The sequence below is a fragment of the Manihot esculenta genome, chromosome 15 (genome assembly GCF_001659605.2).
Source record: "Manihot esculenta cultivar AM560-2 chromosome 15, M.esculenta_v8, whole genome shotgun sequence".
Classification (NCBI taxonomy): domain Eukaryota; kingdom Viridiplantae; phylum Streptophyta; class Magnoliopsida; order Malpighiales; family Euphorbiaceae; genus Manihot; species Manihot esculenta.
In genome coordinates, this window is record NC_035175.2 from 9,255,184 (window position 1) to 9,275,937 (window position 20,754).

Sequence of the window (20,754 nt, forward strand, 5' to 3'; positions counted from 1 at the left end):
AGTTTATGTATTATATTAGAAAAAGATCTTTGTCCATATAGCAGTACGCTAGCACGCATACCATATTCTATTTATAGGCTGACGCTGACTTTTAGAGATTTGTTAGCCTTTCCTTTTCGCACGTGGAACTCTGGAGCAGTGAGAGCTTTTCTTTTCCTTTGAATTCTACAGAAAAAAAAAAAAAAAAAAAAAATTCAAGCAATAGACATTACTATGAAACATTAAAAAGAAAATCAGAAACACACTGAAATCTATAAAAATGAAATTTATTATTTATGGCATCATACAAATATCTAAATTAGTTATTTCTTCTCAATGGTATGAAAAAGACGTTTCAGAAAGGTGATGGTGAGCAGTGATTCAAAGGCTGTTTGGAGCTTCTTCAAGGTTGGAGTGAGTTTTCGTTATTAATTTTTCATAATTAAATTTTATAAAATATAATTATTAAATATTTAAATTTTTATATAATGTAGCTATTTAATCTATTAAAATTCAGACAACATGTAACTCATGTTTATCTATAAAATTTAAATATTTTTTTTGGAAATCAAAATTTAAATAAGTATAAACTGATTTTTTGGTATAAATATCGGATGTAAAATTATAAATTTAGCCAATCAATAATAAAAATAAAATCACATCCGTGTAGTCGAAAGGGAAAGGCTTCCAATATCTTGGTTTCCATGGTGGGGTCTGTCCTACGAGACTGAATAGCCATATCATTTTCCCTTTTCCAACTCAGCTTATAAGGAGCAAAATTATTTGAATTTGGTGTTCTGAGGTGCATGGCAATCGGGAAATACTCTCTGTTTTTGCAAATCCTCCAAATCTCATTCGTTCAATCAATGCTCTCACAGCATCTGTTTGTTTTGATTTTTGGATAAATCCATATATTCTCATTTACGTTTGTAGATTTTTCTCTAATCCCTCGCACGCCACAGCTCCCCTAAAATATCGCTTGGCCAACTTGCTCTATCGTCTCCATGTGGCCCTTTTACTCGCTTCCTCTGCTGCTAAAACATATCACTCTTCACTCTCTTCGATTTCTCTTCGAATGTTAACCTTCTCTGGAGATCTACATTTTTCTCAATCATCTGGTAACAATACGAAAATGGGGTTTTCTTATTCGTTTTTTTTTTTTTTTCTCTTTTTGTGTTTGGCTGGTTTTTGTTTTGCTTCGATGAAAATGGGGTTTTCACGTTGTTTGTTATCTGCTTTTGGATATTCTCTGCGTTCGATCATTTATTTTGTTTCGATTTCTAAAAGTGTAGAGTTCGTTGTGTTTGTGTTTTTTCTATTGTTCTGACCATTGTTTGGTTCCAATGTATGGCGTTATAAATGGGTTCTCGTAGTTTTTGTTGGTGAGATATGAAAATTGCGTTGGCATTTGGCTTAGATTCTACGAACCGATCATAATCTTCTTATATGTTCACGGGAATTCTCTGGGATTCGAAGATGCGTTTCTGGAGAGACCAATTCATACGCTTTCTTCTCTGTGGTTTTTGTTGTTATTTTTTTTAAATCATTTGCTATCTACATATAAGAGCTTTAATCTCATATCCATTTTCGAGTTTGGTTCCAAGTTCTCTTGCCTCTGCATTTTCTTATTTCTAATGAGCAGGAATGATCGTGCTCTGTTTAGCAGCTAGATATCTTTCTTCTTATCTTGTTTTAATGATTGCATATAATACTTAAACTTTACATGTGAACAAATTTTATAATTAAAATTTATGCAAAATTAATTAAAATATATACATAAAATTTCACAAATGTAGATGTATATATATAATATAGTGGCTGTTCCATCATATTTACTGTTCTCTAGAAAAGGCCTGTATTGAATTATTAAATCATTACATACTCCCCGTGTTGTTTAATAATGTGTGTTGGGGGACCATTTCACATGCCTTTCTCTCTCTCTCTTCTTTTGCTTAATTTATTTGCTATCTAGATGTAAGAGCTACATATACATATCCTTTTTCAAGCTTGGGACGAAGTTCTCTTGCTCCTGCATTCTCTTATTCTCTAATGGGCTGTCAAGTTCGTGTCTGTATAACAGCTATATACCTTAGTTCCTTCATCTCTTTGTAATTACGTTATCCCATTATTTTTTACTCATCTCTAGAAAATGCATGCATGAATCATTAACTAAATGCATATATTCTTGTTTAATAATATACGGGTCAGAGTGAGTGATTGCTTAGCAAGATGTTTTTGTGTGGGTGTATTAACTCTCAAGAAAAGGAGAGAAACATATACTAAGATCATGTTGTTGATACCCTTAATTCCTGAATTAGAAGATGAGAACTTTCGTGGTTGAAAGGTAACTTGACAATGATTGTGTGTATGCTATTTTCATGCCTTGCAATACTATGCATAATGTAAATTAGTTGTATTTACATCTTCATGCACGATTGCTTTGCCGGTCATTTTTTCTAAGAATTGTTATGCGAGAGAGATGACTAATTTGCAAAATGCAGGCTTTGTTGCAAAACAACGATATGCCGGGAAACAAATACAATGGCACCCCTGTTACACCCAGAACTAGATTGGAAAGGCTTCTGCTCAATAGGGAGCTTCGGAAGTTCAACAGGTTTTTCAATCCTAGTGATGAGTTAGACGATGGTCTCAAAGAAGCTGAGCTCTTTGCAAATGATTCAGTTTTAAACAAAGATGAAAATTGTGGTCCATTTAATGAGGAAACATTTTCAGAAGGAGTTGATGGATCTGAACGGCTGCACAAACAACGCTTATTGGTGGTTGCCAACAGGTTACCAGTCTCTGCAGTTAGGAAGGGTGAGGATTCATGGCAACTTGAGATGAGTGTTGGGGGGCTAGTCAGCGCACTTTTGGGTGAGTGATATCAAAATTATTTCGTAACCTATAGTACTGTTTCATTAAAATGTTTAATGGAAACTTATACGATACATCCAGTATACTAAAAAATACTGCACTGGGTTCTCAGACAAAAAAAGGTCTCGAATTTTAAAAAAAGAGTCCCACCCATTTTAAAGAGAAGATGTACATACACTGAGTATATCCTGTTGCATATGAAGAAAAGCTGCACATACACTGAGACTATCCAGTTTTATATTTGTCTATACTATGCCTTTGTGTTTTTTTTTTTGAAAGATTCAGTGCATGTTTGCATTTTCTTTCCTTTTTTAAATGTATTTTGGTTTTTAATAATGTTGAAGTCATTAGGACCTGATGCCTTGTTACTTTGTAAAAGGGGTGAAGGAGTTTGATGCCAGATGGATTGGTTGGGCTGGTGTAAATGTACCTGATGAAATTGGACAAAAAGCATTAACTACAGCTTTGGCTGAAAAGGTTCGAAGTCATCATTTAATTCAAGTTCCTAGTACTTATTTCTCTATGATTTTGAATTGCCATATCGGTAACTTTTTCTCCCAGTTTTTCCGTTTCCACTAGCTTCCCTCTAGATGTGTTCACAATTCCTCTCTTCCTCGTTTGTCTCTATTTACTACAGAGGTGCATCCCAGTTTTTCTTGATGAGGATATTGTCCATCAATATTATAATGGCTATTGTAACAACATGCTCTGGCCACTTTTCCATTATCTTGGACTTCCACAAGAAGACCGCCTTGCAACTACCCGAAGTTTTCAGTCTCAGTTTGATGCATATAAGAAGGCCAACCAAATGTTTGCTGATGTCGTAAACAAACATTATAAGGAGGGAGATGTTGTTTGGTGCCATGATTACCACCTAATGTTTCTTCCCAAATGTCTGAAAGAATATAACAGTAAAATGAAAGTTGGTTGGTTCCTCCACACACCCTTTCCTTCATCAGAAATACATAGGATGCTGCCATCTCGTTCAGAATTGTTGAGATCTGTTCTTGCTGCTGATTTAGTTGGGTAAGTCCTTAAATTACAGCTTAAGATTTTCAGCTACATGCCATCAATGCTTAGTCCATATGCTTAATAGGTTTTGGATGTTAAGAAAGCAGGGGCGTCCTGAATGCAGGATTTTGTTGCTTCCATGTGATTGGTTGCCCTGTAGGTGGGCTGTAAATAATGAGAATGCCTGTTGGCATGGGTATAGTATGGAGCTCTTTTCCTCTCCCCCCCCCCCCCTCCCGCCGGGGGGCTCTTTGTTTTTTTCTCTATTACTATTATTTCTGCTTATCAAATGAAGAAAGAAAATTCCTCCAAATTTTGTAACATAGCACATGATATACATTCAAATTCATGAAAATGAGCAAACAAAATTATTCCAGTTGTGGCACGGTGTTGTCAGGTTTAATAAGGATTTTGCTAACAGTTTTTTTCCCTTAGCAAGTTAACATAGAGTAGTTACTTTTTTATATTTCTAGTTTCTAAAAATTGAATTTGTTTGCTTCCAGTTTCCATACTTACGACTATGCAAGGCACTTTGTAAGTGCTTGCACACGTATTCTTGGACTTGAGGGTACACCTGAAGGAGTAGAGGATCAGGGAAAGCTGACTCGTGTAGCTGCGGTATATTAGTTGATCACTTCTCTATATCTATGCACCTGCATACTTGTAGCTTTATTATATAATAGTGAATGGGTCTTCTCAGAGTTAGATATGAGTCCATTTCAACACCCTGATTCTTCCTCACGATGCCAACATTTTGTTTTTGGGAGATTGAAACTACAGTTTCCTATTGGGATAGATTCTGAACGGTTCATTAGAGCCCTGGAACTCCCTCAGGTCCAGGATCACATAAAAGAACTCAAGGAAAGATTTGCTGGCAGAAAGGTTAGACCCTCTTGTTTCATATGAGAGTTTCAGTTCATTTAGTACCCTTTTTATTTTGACTAACGAGCATAAAAAAGTTGTGTTGATATTCTCCAGAAGGAAAAGGACTATGTTTTTAGTTTCAACTAACTTATACTTGAGTTCATTTTTCTTTTACATTCTTAACACAGGTCTGATTGCATAGAACTGTAAACGAGGTTAACTTGCGCATTGCTAAAATTTTTAGGATTTGGTAGTTCTATGTTTGATTTTTCTGTTCCCCTGATCAAGCACTGCTTTGATTTTTAATGTTCACATGGAGAAATTATTACTGCATTTGTTTATAATGCTGAATTTCTAGTAGTCATTCATAGCATACAAATTGTTAAGAGCTTTTCTGTTGGCCGTTCTACCATGAAAAGCTCACTTGTCCACTCTTACAGATTCATCATGTTTGTATAATTTTTCTGAATAGGTTTGCCCATAATGCCTCTTTGATTACTGCTAATTACTGTTCCACTATGGCCAGGTAATGTTAGGTGTTGATCGTCTTGATATGATCAAAGGAATTCCACAAAAGATTTTGGCATTTGAAGAGTTCCTTGAGGAAAATCCAGAATGGCGTGATAAAGTAGTTTTGCTGCAAATTGCTGTGCCAACAAGGACGGATGTTCCTGAATGTATGCTCACATTCTCCGTTAGACCTACTTTTTCCTTTCATTTGTAGTTGCACACTTTCTCCGATTTGTGCTTGTTTGATTGGGATTCAGGATAGGGGTTTGTTATAGAGAACACTGGGGATCTTAGAAACGGGAAGAAATTGGAATAAAACTGGAATTGAAATATAAGATTTTGCATGCAGATTACTGTTAAAAGACTAGTCCAGAGCATTTACTTTTGGAAGAAAAGGGTCTCTTGATTGATTCATTGTCAGTTTTAGCAATGGATTTTTAGGCAGAAAATTGCTACTTAACCATGCTACAGTCATTGCACGAATTAGAACATCATTGTTAAGCATTCTCTTTGTTCTCTGTTCATACTTGCATTTTCTTTAATTGAATCAAGCAGCTTTGCTGAACCAGGTTCAAGAAATTGGACTGGGAGATTTTCTTATTTCTAATTCCTGTATCATCTTGGAATGGAAGTTTCCATTATTGGCTTATTTATTTTAAATTTACAGATCAAAAGCTTACGAGTCAGGTTCATGAGATTGTTGGACGCATCAATGGAAGATTTGGAACTCTTACTGCTGTCCCAATCCATCATCTGGTTTGTTATTTTTCTTATTAACTTGAATTTAATCACTAGAACTGTGATGCAACGAACCTGGGCTTTCATTGATAACATAGACGAGTTTAACCGCCTTCCCCTTGCCAATAAAAAAAAAAATTCATCATCTGCCTTCCTGTGCTTTATCTTTACCTCCTCCTGCATATTGGTGCTTCCTTGCTGACCATTGGATCGATCATCCGGTTGCTCATATTTTTTTATTATGAAAATTTTATTTTTATTAAAAATTATTATTTAAATCTAAATTTTTAAATAATTTAAATTATATGCTTAGAAAATTTTACATATTAAAATTTAATCATAATTATTTATAAAATATATTAGATTATTATTTATCACGGTACATTATTAGTATTTTTAAAAGATTGTTAATTTTATCTTAAAATTAATATTTATTTAGACTCTGTTTCTTTGCGGGATGTACCTTGTATTTAAAAAATATGTTTTATAAAAATATTTTTAATAAAATAATTTATTTTTTATTATTTAATTTTAATTTAAAAAATAAAATATATTAATAAATTTCTATATAAAAATTTTAATAAAAATATTAAAATATGAAAAAAAGAAAAGAGTAAGAAAATTTATTTTTTAAAAAAATATTTTTTGTGAAATAAAAGTCTTAATATTATATTGATTAAATTTATGCTTGATGTTGATTGAATTTTAAATCTTGAAACTTTTTGTTTTTATTAATTCAATGATGTGTCGGATTTGAAGTCCTTGAACAGAACTATGAAAATGTGCATTTTACGAGATAAAATGTTATGCTTTTTTTTTTTCTATGCTGCGGCAATCCATTGGAGACTTTGAAGTTGGAACTGAGCAAAACCTGTATGAAGTTAAAATTTGGGCATGGCATTTCTAACTATAACTCAATAAATTATCATGCCCCTGATATTTTATACATTTTCTTTTTCTTTTCAGCCATTTATCTTTGGCATATCTAATGCATTTTGCTTTACATTTGCAGGATCGATCTCTTGATTTTCATGCCTTGTGTGCACTGTATGCTGTTACTGGTACTTATTGAATTCCATAGTTCCCTATGACTCCGTCTTTTTCTTCCCTAGGAAGGATGGATGATGAACAATGAAATCATAGAAAAACAAAACAAGTAGAAAACCTTTTGTTTTGTGAAATTTGCGTTAGATGTTCTAGCTATTCTGTGCATTCATCAACAATTTTACTTCTCGTTCCTTTGTATTTCCTTTCTATGGATTGGGGTGGGATGATATAGAATAGTTCTACGACAGATGATTGCTAAATGCTGGAGGTTCTGCTTCGTGGGTTTTGGCAACATATTTCTTTCATTCGACAGCTGAAACAAGTAATCAACAGGCTGATGGTGTTTTTGTAAATTTGGCATTTAATATTGTGGGCATGTATTGTAGTTTTATTTCAACTAGACGTCAGTTAAAGAGTTGCTAAATGATCCCATTTACACATGGTTCTAGGAAGCCATTTCAGTATGAAGCTTATACATCTATGCTCAATTCAAATAAACTCAATTAAGCTTCAACCTCAAAATAGTTGGGGTAGGCTATCTAAATAAGATTTTCTCCCTTTTTTGAGGCTTGTACAATACTCATGTTTATTTTCTTTCTACTTTTGAAAATTTTGATCCAGATGTGGCACTGGTTACATCTTTAAGGGATGGAATGAATCTTGTCAGTTATGAGTTTGTTGCTTGCCAAGCTTCCAAGAAAGGGGTACTCATCTTGAGTGAGGTAAATAAAGTTTTTTGATTTATTTTACTTTGTAGGATTAGGATTTGCAGCTTATGTAGCTTAGTATCCTGCAGTTGTTTTTATGCCCTAATATCCCCTAATATTTTTTACTTGTATGAGGTATCATTTGCTACTAATCTTTGTTATTGGGTCTGAATTCTTAGCGGGCCACTGTCTGATTTTGGTTAAATGGTTAGTGACTGAACCTAACAATTAGATCCCAATTCCCAGTATTTTCAATTTTCAGCGGTTTCAATTTTGTCTTCTCTAGGCTGGAGGCAGTTTAGTGTTTGGTTACAATTTGATCTGATTTGGATTCTAGTTTAGATTTCAATTTTTAATTCAACCCCTCATGAACCGATAAAGATTTATTTATTTTGATTTTAAAATAAGAAAATGGAATAGTATTGCCCTAAATAAAATTTATCATGTATTTTTAAATACAAATATATAACATAAAGAATAAGGATATATAGTATAAATTATATTGATTTTTATACATGTATGTTTTAAGGGGATTTTTATGGTTACTTTATCCAAAACAAAGTAAATTTACTTTGTTACAAAAACAATTTAAACTTTACAGAAACTGTATATTTTTAAAATAAATTTACGTAAATTATTTTTTCTTTTCCTAATTTATTTTAGGGAGAATATATTAAATTAAAGAAAATTGATGCTTCTAATATATAAATACATTTCTATATCAATTAATATAGTAAAAATTATATTAAATTAATAACGTTATTGTTAATTAAAAATAATATTTTATTCTATTATTTATAAAAAGTATTACTATTCTTATATTTTTGATATGTTGTTATTTTAATAATTTTTTACAAAATATAATTTAAGGAAATATATATCATTGTATATAGATTTATAATATATATAATAAAAATATTATAAATTTCAATTTTGAAATATATTTTTTAAAATATTATGTTTATATACTCTTTAAAATTAATTTCATTTTTCATTAATATCAAATATTTTCCATAATATAATTGATTACGAAAAATTAAAATTAAAATTATCATAGTTCTCTTACCTTTATAATGCCTCTGTATAGTCCTTGCATTAGCTCGGTTTCAAACTAGAATTGTTGGTTCTATTGGCTTCGTGATTCAAATAGTTTTGATTTGAAATCGTCTCAATTAAAAGCGGTTTCACTTTTGGTACAGGGCCGGTTCAAAATTTTTATTAGAGTATATAAATCTATAAGATAAAGTTTTATAATTTATCATTTATTCAGTTACCGTAGCAAAAATTACAGAAGACTAATATAATATAAATTTTAAAAAAATAAAATAAATCAAGCCAGTTTCGGTCTTGATTCAAGGGACATAGGTTGGTAGCTCCCCCAATAATGGTTCTAGTCCGGTTCTTGGACTATAATCAGTTATGCTCTCAGATTTGACTGGTTCAGTTTCAATCCAATTTACACTTGATCAGCACAGCCTACTCTTAGGTTAGAGAAATCAAAACCCTTATAATTCTTTTATCTTTATAAAATTTATAACTTACCTTGATCCTCAATCTATCCTATATGTGTTTGACTTGTAAAGTTGTCATCTTAATAATATCTCTAATTACCAATCATGCATCTAATGATCCTGGTATCAAATAAGATCAAGACTTATCTCATATTTTTTGTCCATACTAAATTTCGTGTAACTGCAATAGTTAAAATGAGTTCCAAAAACACTTTTTCTATTTGATTTTAAATAAAATGAAAAAGAACGGATTGTTTTATGAAGCTTACATAAGTTTTTCTTGGATTTCTAGTTTGCAGGTGCAGCACAGTCTCTTGGTGCAGGGGCTATCTTGGTGAATCCTTGGAATATTTCAGAAGTTGCTTCTTCAATCGGTTATGCTTTGAACATGCCAGCTGACGAAAGAGAAAAGAGGCACAACCATAACTTCAGGCACGTGACAACTCACACGTCACAAGAGTGGGCTGCAACGTTTGTGAGGTGTTCACTGTATCTCACTGCTCAACTTTCAGTTGCCTATAGTTTAATCCTCTATTTCTTATTTTGATAAATAGGAAAAGGGAAAAATTCTTGAATGACATTGTATTACGCATGTGATAAATCCATGCCTAAGAATCATTCTCAAAGCTTATATATGCAGAAAATCGTTCCTAAGGTTGCTATCCACTCACTTACACATAGCACTACCACACATCTAGCAAAAATATACAACACATGCTTACATAAACTGTGCTATGAATTATTTTCCTACTGTAACAAATGTAGATTACTTCTTTTATTTTTCCTTCCACTATTTTCTTATTGTTTCTTCTTTTGATAAGAATCTGTAAAATGATTTGTTGGTTTCCATTTTAGATGTTTTTCTATGGGGCTTCATAATAAAATATAGTTATATTTGTCTCCATTTGTTGTCTTATTCATTAAATTATTATAATTTCTGCATATAACATTTGCAAAATCTGGTTTCTTTGTTCTAATTCTGTAGTGAACTCAATGATACCATTGTTGAAGCTCAATTAAGGACAAGACAAGTTCTGCCCTTGCTTCCTGTCAACGATGCAGTTGAACGATATACGCAATCTAGTAATCGTTTGCTTATTCTGGTATTCTCTTCTTTTTAAAAAAAAACATCAAGTATGGATTGACCATTGTACTTTAACTAGTGATATGGTGACTCGAGTTGCTGAACTTCAGTCGTCTTTTTCATGTTATCCTTTGAGCTATATCTAAGAGCATTTCAGGTGAATAACATATGTTTAACCATGTATAAGTGATCATTGTTTGTATATGTATACATACTCCTGCTATTTAACAGTGATTTATGGAAAAAGCTTTTTTTTTCCTTCTCTTTTTTATGTCAAATTATATCAATTCAAGACACCTCTTTTTGGCAAGTTTATTCTTTGAGATTGATTTAAGGTGGCTACAGTGCCTTGTTTCAGTGATTTCTCTGAACTTGCCTGGAATATTTTACAGCGAAACATTGTCCTCTAACAAAGTCCTTAGTTTTTGGTGATTTTGTAATGCAGATTGGATTGAGGTTTTCACTTGCACGTATAGGATAATTAAATTAGTACACACGCAGAGTGCTACATATGATTACTCAGATTCACTTGTTAATGGATGTATTCTTTTTAGCTTATCTTCTCTGTAATTTTGCATATGATCCATCTTTTTATTGTGGATATTAAAATTGTCTTTAATCATTATCGTTGGCATGATCGTGCATCTTTTTACAGGGGTTCAATGCTACTCTAACTGAACCAGTGCACACCCTTGGTAGACGGGGTAGTCAAATTAGAGAAATGGAACCCAGATTGCACCCACAATTAAAAGAACCCTTGAAGAAACTTTGCAAGGATCAAATGACAACTGTTGTTGTCCTCAGTGGAAGTGACAGAACCATTCTGGATGAAGTACTCTCTTCTCTCCATTTATCCTCCTATTCCCTGCTCATTTTTCTTTCAGACTAACAACTTGTTATGCAGAACTTTGGAGAATACAATATGTGGTTGGCAGCGGAAAATGGGATGTTTTTACGCCGTACAACTGGAAAATGGATGACAACAATGCCAGAAAATCTCAATATGGATTGGGTCGACAGTGTAAAGGTTCGTAATATTATCACTGTAAAAGTTGGTTTCTTCCATCTGAGGTCCTCTAGGCCCTAAACTTCTTATAATTATTCATGTCAGCATGTTTTCGAGTATTTTACAGAAAGAACACCTCGATCTCACTTTGAGCTCCGTGAAACCTCTCTCTTATGGAATTACAAGTATGCAGGTACTTATCATCTATGTTTTGTTTGCGCTTGACTTTTAGCTCAACTGCTCAAGTGGTTGAACTGATGTGGGATTGGGTAGGTGTTGAGTGAAAATCTTATTAAGCATATATATACTTGTAACTGGCGGCACTGTGTGTGCATAAATATGTATGCGTAGGCACTCACCTTGAATAGAGCTTGTGTATGTACACATATATGAACATTAGTTATACTTGGCCAAAAAATATATTAAATTAATAATGCATTATTTATTTTTCTTTAACATGGCAATTTTAGATGTTGAGTTCGGAAGACTTCAAGCAAGGGATATGTTGCAGCATCTCTGGACAGGGCCTATTTCAAATGCAGCAGTCGATGTTGTTCAAGGTCGCCGCTCAGTTGAGGTTCGAGCAGTCGGTGTTACAAAGGTATGTGCATATCAGGGTTAGCTATCAGAGCCACATGCCTGCTGAGTAATTAACAATAATGACATGCTTCTCTTTCGCATTTGATGTTTCCATTTATTTCAGGGTGCAGCAATAGATCGTATTTTAGGAGAAATAGTACATAACCAAGGCATGAAGGCACCCATAGATTATGTCCTCTGTGTTGGCCATTTTCTGGTGAAGGTATTGCTGTTTCTTGACACAAATTATAAGGAGCTTTCATTTTCATGCTCAATGCAGTTATTGGTTACTGAATCAGCATTATTAAGCAATACAGTGAAATCTATTTCTACTGTTGATATTAAAAGGATGCTTTTCCTTGCTGCCAGAAATGTGACACGGCAGTTTGATTGAAATACAGTGAACTCTTACCCATTTTGTTTTTGGATTTATTGTTTCAGGATGAAGATATCTATACGTTTTTTGAGCCAGAGCTTCCTATTGAAACACCTCCTATAGTAAGATGCAGATTACCAGAACCTGTTGGTTTACCTGTCCCAAAGATTCCCTGTGGAAGAAGCCGTTCCAAGACTCACCTCAAGAAACAACGCTCCTTGTCAACTTTAGAAGGGAATTATCTGGGAAGTGGTGGATGGCGACCAATGGTTGATGACAGAATCTCAGTGCATGAGGGTTCTTCAGTACTTGATCTTAAGGGGGAGAACTACTTTTCTTGTGCTGTCTCAAGGAAGAGATCAAATGCTCGATATCTCCTTGGAACTACAGATGATGTTGTCACGCTCTTAAAGCAGCTGGCGGATTGTCTTCATTAAGTTGATTGATCTTGCTCATGCCTTGAACTTAGAGGTTTGAGATCCAAATAAAGGAGCTAGAGAAGGAACGTTGATTGTGGATAATTTGAATCGTCTTTCTACTTGCGTACAAAAAATTTTGGATAGTAAATTCAAAAATTTTGGATAATTTGAATTGGAGTCAGATCATATAACAGATATAAGCAACAACAGAGTAATGATGAGAAGAACTCATTATGCCATTCTTCAAATAACAATTTGAATGAAGCAAAAAATCTCAGATTATACTTTGGAAATTGAAATTAAATTCCTTTCCTTTTGGATTTTGATGGGAAAATCTATCAGGATGATAGATTGACTTTGTTATGATGCAACATTATTCTTACAAGTCAATGATTGAAATCCTTTATTGTAGTTCTTAAGAGAAAATTGCAGTTGGCCTTGGTGTGGAAAGCTAGAGTTCAAATATCCATTTAATTTCTTTTAGTCCTTTAATATTATCCCCAAGTCCTTGAAATTATTCCTAAATTAAATGAGGGCATATTCTTTAGAAAATACATTCTTTGAAACATAAGAACTAACAAATTTCTATAAATAAAGATGAAAAAAATCTAAAACAATTTTCTAGGTTTAGAAAATGATAAGTTTTTTAAAATAAAATTTTAGATTTTTTTTTAAAACTTTCAAATATCTTTAAAAAAATTTATTTATTTTTAAATAATAAAAAATTATTAAACTTTAAAAATTATAAAAATATAAAATTATAAAGAGTATTAATTGTGGGCTTCACTAAGATGGTCCTGTTTTCCAAGGGAAAATTGATGAGCTTGCTCAATTATTGGACTAAGAAAATTTTTTAAAAAGTTCATTCTTAACTTCGATTCATCGTAATTGGTATGCACCAAATTTTTTTAAAAAAAAAAAGAAATTTCACGAAGACTCTTCTTCTATTCAGAAGTTTAAACAACCTTAAAATTAAAATGCTTTGCAGTATAAATAAATCTTCTCAAACAACTTCTTATTCATAAATCAAAATTAAAATCAACAATTAATTTTCAATCTGATTTTAAAAAATTAAAATCATTAAAATTTTGATTGTATTTCCAATCCTTAGATGAAATTAAAATGAGATCATAAAAGTAAAATTAAACAAATAAAACTATTAATCTAAAAGCCTAAGTCAAGTATTGACACACAGACTCCTCTCATGTATTGAACACAAAGCAGAGAAAAGCACCACCAAAACAAGTTTTCCCACTTTCTCTTTACTATTTCCTTTCATCCAAACATGGTGTTACGTTTTTTTTTATACATATATAGTTTATCCATTTAATAAATTTTTATGAGTAATTTGTACCCATCCTGCAAATTTTGAATTTCCTTTAAAAAAAATTTAAAATAAACAATTGGTTAGGTTATTCCCAGAGGTCGACACATGAGTAGAGAGAGGCATATCCCTTTACCACCAAATAATTAAACAAACTCAGAAAATAATAGCCACTACAATGACGCACGACAACTACGTAGCTACGTGGCACCTCTTTGCCACATAAATCATAAAAATTATTGACACTTGTCTAACACCTCCTGTCCTCATTCAACACGTGTCGCACCGAAATTGCTTTGTCGTTTTGCAATTCATTTCTCTGCTTAGCGCCATAGATTTGGATCAGGCGGACCTCACCTCCCAAGCCTAGTTCTCGGTGGGAATACGACCGCCGCAGCTGCTTCCGGTGATGGTCGACGATTCGTGGCTTTTTATCCCAACCATTAGCGAACGTTACGGTTTTCAATTGGATTTGGCGGCTCCGTTACCACTACACCCATATCGGCTCGGCCCATAGGCTTGGCTCCAGTCCGCTATCATTTTAAGCCTTTTTAAAATTAATTTATTTAAAATTAATAAAATTAAAAAGTTTAAATTATTATAAAAATAAAATTTAAAAAGCTAAATTATTATAATTTAACTGTGAATATTGACACAATAGAATTATTTATTATTAAAATAATAAAAATATAAAGTATAAATTTTATTAAATTTTAAAAATTATATTATAAATTACTCTTTAATTTTTAAATTTTCTATTGTTAACTTGAAATATTTTAATTTCAAAAAAAAAAAACTTGAAATATTTAATGAATGCGATAATAAATACATTTCTCAAATAATCCATTAATTATTTCATAATTCAAAATATTATTGTGTAGTTTAAATTTGTGTTTTTTTTTCTATTATCCACAACCTTTTACATTTTGTTTGAAATGAAATAAAATATAATTTTATAATATATATTTTTTCATATTTTTTATTATTTATAAAAAAGAAAAAATTCTTAAAATAAATAGAAAATTGTTTTCACCCACTAATTTAGTCGACTATAATTAAAATTTTTTTTAAACTTACTTTAAAAAAACCAAACTCTCTCAAATACAGATTTAAAATTTTTAAAATATATCATTAACGAGCAAATTAAATCAAAATGGGAAAAATAAACAAATTTAAAATATTTGTTGATGTTAAAGTTGAGAAATAATATGATAACATGCATTACACGTTTGTTTTTAATGAATACGTGTATGGTGTAGAATACATACCTGGTCAATGTCGGCAGTACATTCTTTCTTTGGGCATTGGATGAAAAAGTTACATCTTATCCACTCTCAACCTCAACCTCAATATCTTCAAATATTGAAATAAAATCATTATAGTTTAATCGAGCCCATTATACCTACTGGACTTATATTCTCCCATTTTTAATAAGATGGAGGAGGAAGGGAAGGAGGCCTTAGTTGCCTTCCTTCTTCATAACATGGGCTAGCCGAAGGGAAGGTGGCAGGAAGCTGAAAAGCATGAAACCAGAGCCGTGAGCCACAAGTAACCAATTATCACTTACACACACAAAGCCATGGATTAGCTCAAAACCCCATATTCCATTAATTACAATATTAAATACCTCGTAGAGAGAGAAACACGAAAACGACAAAAACTAAAGCGGACGATAATCTTAAGAGAGAGAAACTGGGGACCGCACTCAACTCCCTGACGTCATCTACCTACACTAACAATCAAAGCCTCTTCTCTTCACTGTTCCATTCTTTCAGATTTTCCTCTATAAATCTCTCCCCCTTTTCCTTCTCTTCACTGTTCCATTCTCCTCTCTATCTATCTATCTATCTATCTATCTATCTACCTCTGCTATCATTTTCCCTCAATTTCTCGTTTCATGGCCGCCGAAGAGTTCCAGGAATCCGATATTATCTTCTCCGACCACGACCGAGACCTGCCCCGCCAACATCACTTCGGCTTCAAAGAAATGGATCGGCAAAATACTAGTAATCGGAGAGGCAACAAAAAGATGCAGAAGAAATCGACTTCTTCTTCCTTGCCTGTTAATATCCCCAGTAATGTGTTCCAGTTGTCGGACGGTGATGAATTTGCGGAGGAATTCGAAGGAGATGAATTAATTCCGCCGCATGTTATAGTTGGGAGGAGAATTGAAGGGAAAATGGCGTTTTCCGTTTGTACAGGAAATGGAAGAACATTAAAGGGAAGGGATTTGAGTCATGTTAGGAATTCAATTCTTAGATTGACTGGATTTTTAGAAACATGACCATTTATTCAATTTGAATCAATCTCACTTCTGTTTGTTATAAGATTTTTAGAAGAGAAGTCTTCAAATCTAAAACCACAATAGGTCCAAAAAAAATAACAATAATAATTTCATTTCTCTTTTTCTTTTTAGGTTAATTTTTTGTTCTCTTGAGGTTTCTTGTAGTCATTATCAATGACTATTAAATGGGTTTCATGCCCAACTTACCATTGACACATTCTTCTTTCATGAGTCTCCTGCCTTGGCAGTATCAGTTCAGCTTTATATGGAAATAAATTTAATATACAATTAACTAAAGTTAAATAAATATTAGTATTCTCTTGTCTAAAATTCATAAATTTATAAAATTTTATTATATTGTTTTTTAATTAATTATCTCATTTCTAATGAAATGGTTCAATTTTTTAATTTTTATTAAAGAAATAAACATAATTTCATAATAATTTATTTAATTTTTTTTCCTATGAGGTAAACCCATTGCTTGTATTGATAATTTTATGATGAGGCTCATCCGATGATTAGAAAATGCGGCTTCAATTCTTATTCAGGTAGTTGAATCAAGGGATTCAATGAAGTTGAGGGGAAGCGAAGTATATCAGCATTTCTTTGACAAAAAAAAAAAAAAAAGTATATAAGCATTTTCAATTCTTTTATTTTTTAAAAAAATGAAAAATGGAGAGTCAACAAAGTTGCTATAGGGATTTCTTGGGTCTCTAACCAATTAGGTAATGACACCGGAAATTAGGGATGCCTCTTGATTTGCGCCAACTAGATTTTAAAATTATCATATCCATGAACCTTATGAACACATTACCATTAATTATTATTATTATTTTATTCTGAAGATTGTGCCTAACTTTGTTATGAAGTAAATATTAATTAGTAGAGCTAATCAAGATTAGTACTTTCCTGTTTGAACATTTCTTTTGCTTATACAATTATTTTTATACTTTTATTATTGAAATTAAATTCCAAGTCATGAATTTTTAATAAGTTTGTAAACTCAGATCAATTCATCTTTATTTTATAAATTGTCAAATTAATAGGCAATGGGTTCATTATTTCATACTCAAAATTTGGGCATTACATCCATTTAATTAATATGCAAATACTGAAAAAGAAACTCAATTTTTTAAATTAATTATAAAGTTAGAGATTCCAAGTGGTTGTTCACATTATAATCGTTATTTTCATTGGTTAGACGAATTTATGGCGATTAATTAATGTGAAAAAAAATTACTTGTTTAACTAAATTTTAATTTTATTTATGTAAAAAGTACTACTTTAATAAAAGATTACATATTTTAAAATTGTTTATATATTTAACTTAAAAATAATGAAAATCTAATTAAAAATTAATTATGTAATACCAAACTGTGTATCCTTGTGGAAATTGCAAGCGCTATAATTTAATCATTTATTAGAAAAATTTGAAGAAAGTCAAATTAATAATAAATAAAAGCCATTTGCAATTTCTGTCACACGTGTGGCTGTGATTTTAGATAAAAATGACATATGGGATTAATTTAATAAAATGGATATATAAATAATAAAATACTAAAATAACCAACTTATTAAAAAATTGTGAAAAAAAAAACTCATACGGGATTCGAATGCAAACAAAATGAATTGACACCCAAGCCACGTGCGGTGCAATAGGTGGATAACATGAAGTAACTGCCACGTGTTTCACAACTAATTACTTGTCAGAAAAAGACCGGACATTGTCAGCTCATGATTCATCAACATACGACGTGGACTATATCCGATCCATAGATCCTTAAAAAATGGGAAAATAATTTAAGTCCTCAAATTATTGTGTAATAAAATATTGGATAATTGAATTAAATTATTAATTTTTGATTCGTCAGTTTGCCTTAAGAAGGAAGACATCAGGCTGTTTAAGCTTCAAAAATGAGAAAAGAGTTGAGAAATATCAAAGATGAAATAATCAGAAAATCAGAGAGAAATAATAAATTAAAGAAGGAAAAATGATTGAATCAGATTGATATCAAAGGAAATTATTTTTGTATTTGGACCAAATGGATGGGTTGTTAGGATGCAATCCAATCGGAATTATATATTAAGACTTAATTATAATTCTATTTTTCTTTAGTTAAAACAAAAAAGGGTCAATTTCAATAAATTCTTTTTTCTTCTAAAATTTATATAACTTTAATTGTTTATATTCTGGAAAATAAATGGAAAAATGTATATAATGTTTTTAGAATATAAATTTATCTTAAAAAAGTTTACAGACGTGGCGTTGCAATTTAATAAAGACAAATTTTATAGTTTTTCGCATTCTTTTATAAAAAAAAATTATGTGAAAACAAAATACAATCCACAAATTAGTTTGCGTTTTTCAATTGAGAGAAAAAGATTATCTTGCAAATTAAAGAAGAAAAGGGATATCAAACTCATAGAACAAGATGACTTGAAACAGATTTGAGACATACGTGTTGGTAAGAATTACTTTCTTCTACACTAGGGTTAGGAAATTGATTCTGACGTTCATTTTCTTTTATTCAATTCTTGAGTTTACTATGCATAATTAAATTACTAGATGATAATATCGTTGTTATTATTATTATTATTAGTGTTATTTAATTTTAAATAAAATATAAATGCCATTAAATAAAATTTGTTTATATTTTTTAATTATTGAAAAAGTATTATCTATTTTTTTTTAATTTATAACAACATATAAATTTATTATTATAATTTTATTTTATTTTTAAATAATATTTTAAAATATCTTTTAATATTTAATAAAATTTAATATATTTAAAATAAACATAATAAAAAAATTATATTTTTTAATATATATATATATAATACATAAAAATTATAAAATAAAAAGAGTATATTATATAAGCAAATCATTTATTCAACCATCACAGCAGCTAGTATATGCCTTATCCTTTAATCATATTATGCATATATGCTTTCAAAGTTTTATACTGCAAAAAGAATATTATGCTGACTAAACCAATCATATTTGATATTTCATTGAACAAATTATATATATGGCCTCAATCATATTTAACTTTGCCATTGTTTATTGGGATAGAAATCCTTGTGCTTTTTGTCCTTTTCTTTTTGTCTCTAAACGGTGAAATTGCCAACCAAAGAAAATAATTTTCTAATAATAACCAAAGCTTGTGAAGAAAAAGTAATCTAAATACTACAATTGCGTGGTTGTGCTAATAAGGTAAGGCTATCTAAGAATTTTACATGAAAATTCCAACCTTATCTTTTGCATTTTCTTCATATAACACCACAGGATTTTTAAAGATCAATGTCAATTAACTCTTAGAAGCAGAATTACCAGTAATATTTTGAGATCTAAATAATAAGATTTTACGGCGTGAATGTTAATTTAGATAAAAAAAAAATCTTTCTCCATTTTATTTATTTATTTTTATCTACTAATAACGTTTAATGGCCTCTTTGCTATAGTGTTACCTGTCTCTGTCACTCAAATTCATACGTACGGACGTGTTAGACCCCTGTTCATATTAGACAGCTATTTAATTCCCCTGACGTACATACAGACAGAGCTGCAAAGTCATTGGGTCTACTATTCTTCCTCGCGTTACATCACCGAACTGGATTATTTTCTGCTAGACCTGAGCTCGCAGCCGACCCAACCCACCCTATGTGTTTGAAGTCAAGACTCGAGATGCTGGATGAGTTAGCCTAGGAGTTTCATGAGATTTGAACGAGTATTATTCTTTTGAGTTCGACCTTATTCAAGATAAATGAGACCTAGCGATCATCAACCAGTAGTATTTGTTGAAATTTACCTACCTGTATGAAAATCTCAAATGGAATTTTTAATCATTGAAACGAGAAATCAAAGGTTAACTCTTAACATATTGGCTATAATGGATAAAAAACAATAAAATTTAGCTATTTCTACCTATTTTGCATAAAATTGATGAGAAAAGGGGAGTTGTGTTAGTTGGGTTTTATTCTTTGGATTCTAAAGACTCTTAGACTTAAAACAGAAGTGACGCAGGCCCACCTCACTTCTGAGACAAATGTTAAGGTTCCTTCTCCAGGGGTTGGGCTTGGTTTCTAACACATTATTTTCTGAATTCGGCCTCGATTCAAAATTTTTAATTTTCAATCATCAGTTCTATTTTCTTTTATTTATTTATTTTGCAAATAGAAGGGATACCTATTCTTATAATTTATATTTATTATTAATTGTTAATCAATTAATAATATAAAATTGTGTATATACTTTTATATCGGTTATGGACAATTTTTTTAGGTTTGATTAAATTGGATTTTTTTCTCAATCTTAGTTTAATTTGGTCAGTATCTTAAAATTCATAAAAATATTTTATTAGTATAAAAATCCATTCAATTAAGTAATTAAATACATATTTTTAATTGGCTTAATTAAAAAATTGTTTTTGTTTTTCTTGTT

General features: G+C 31.2%; 2 protein-coding genes across 3 annotated transcripts; both read left to right on the plus strand.

Annotated features, from left to right (window-relative positions):
- The first annotated feature begins 786 nt into the window (after positions 1–786).
- On the plus strand, positions 787–13,120 carry LOC110601116 (alpha,alpha-trehalose-phosphate synthase [UDP-forming] 1). Of its 2 annotated transcripts, none has more exons than XR_002485768.2 (18): positions 787–1,097; positions 2,481–2,853; positions 3,233–3,330; positions 3,491–3,879; positions 4,368–4,482; positions 4,645–4,746; positions 5,255–5,405; positions 5,906–5,994; positions 6,989–7,037; positions 7,645–7,745; positions 9,534–9,721; positions 10,227–10,344; positions 10,981–11,157; positions 11,230–11,352; positions 11,459–11,524; positions 11,802–11,932; positions 12,035–12,133; positions 12,352–12,549. XR_002485768.2 is itself a non-coding variant. In XM_021738131.2 (18 exons), the coding sequence occupies exons 2-18, from the start codon at positions 2,502–2,504 to the stop codon at positions 12,721–12,723; spliced, it is 2,742 nt and encodes a 913-aa protein (XP_021593823.1). In that variant the 5' UTR covers positions 787–1,097; positions 2,481–2,501; the 3' UTR covers positions 12,724–13,120. The 2 variants fall into 2 exon arrangements, 1 of the variants encoding a protein (XP_021593823.1); XM_021738131.2 differs by having other exon boundaries at positions 11,437–11,524; positions 12,352–13,120.
- A 2,697-nt stretch (positions 13,121–15,817) lies between these two features.
- On the plus strand, positions 15,818–16,526 carry LOC110601313. Its single transcript, XM_021738405.2, has one exon. The coding sequence runs from the start codon at positions 15,927–15,929 to the stop codon at positions 16,311–16,313; it is 387 nt and encodes a 128-aa protein (XP_021594097.1). The 5' UTR covers positions 15,818–15,926; the 3' UTR covers positions 16,314–16,526.
- Positions 16,527–20,754: the final 4,228 nt, after the last annotated feature.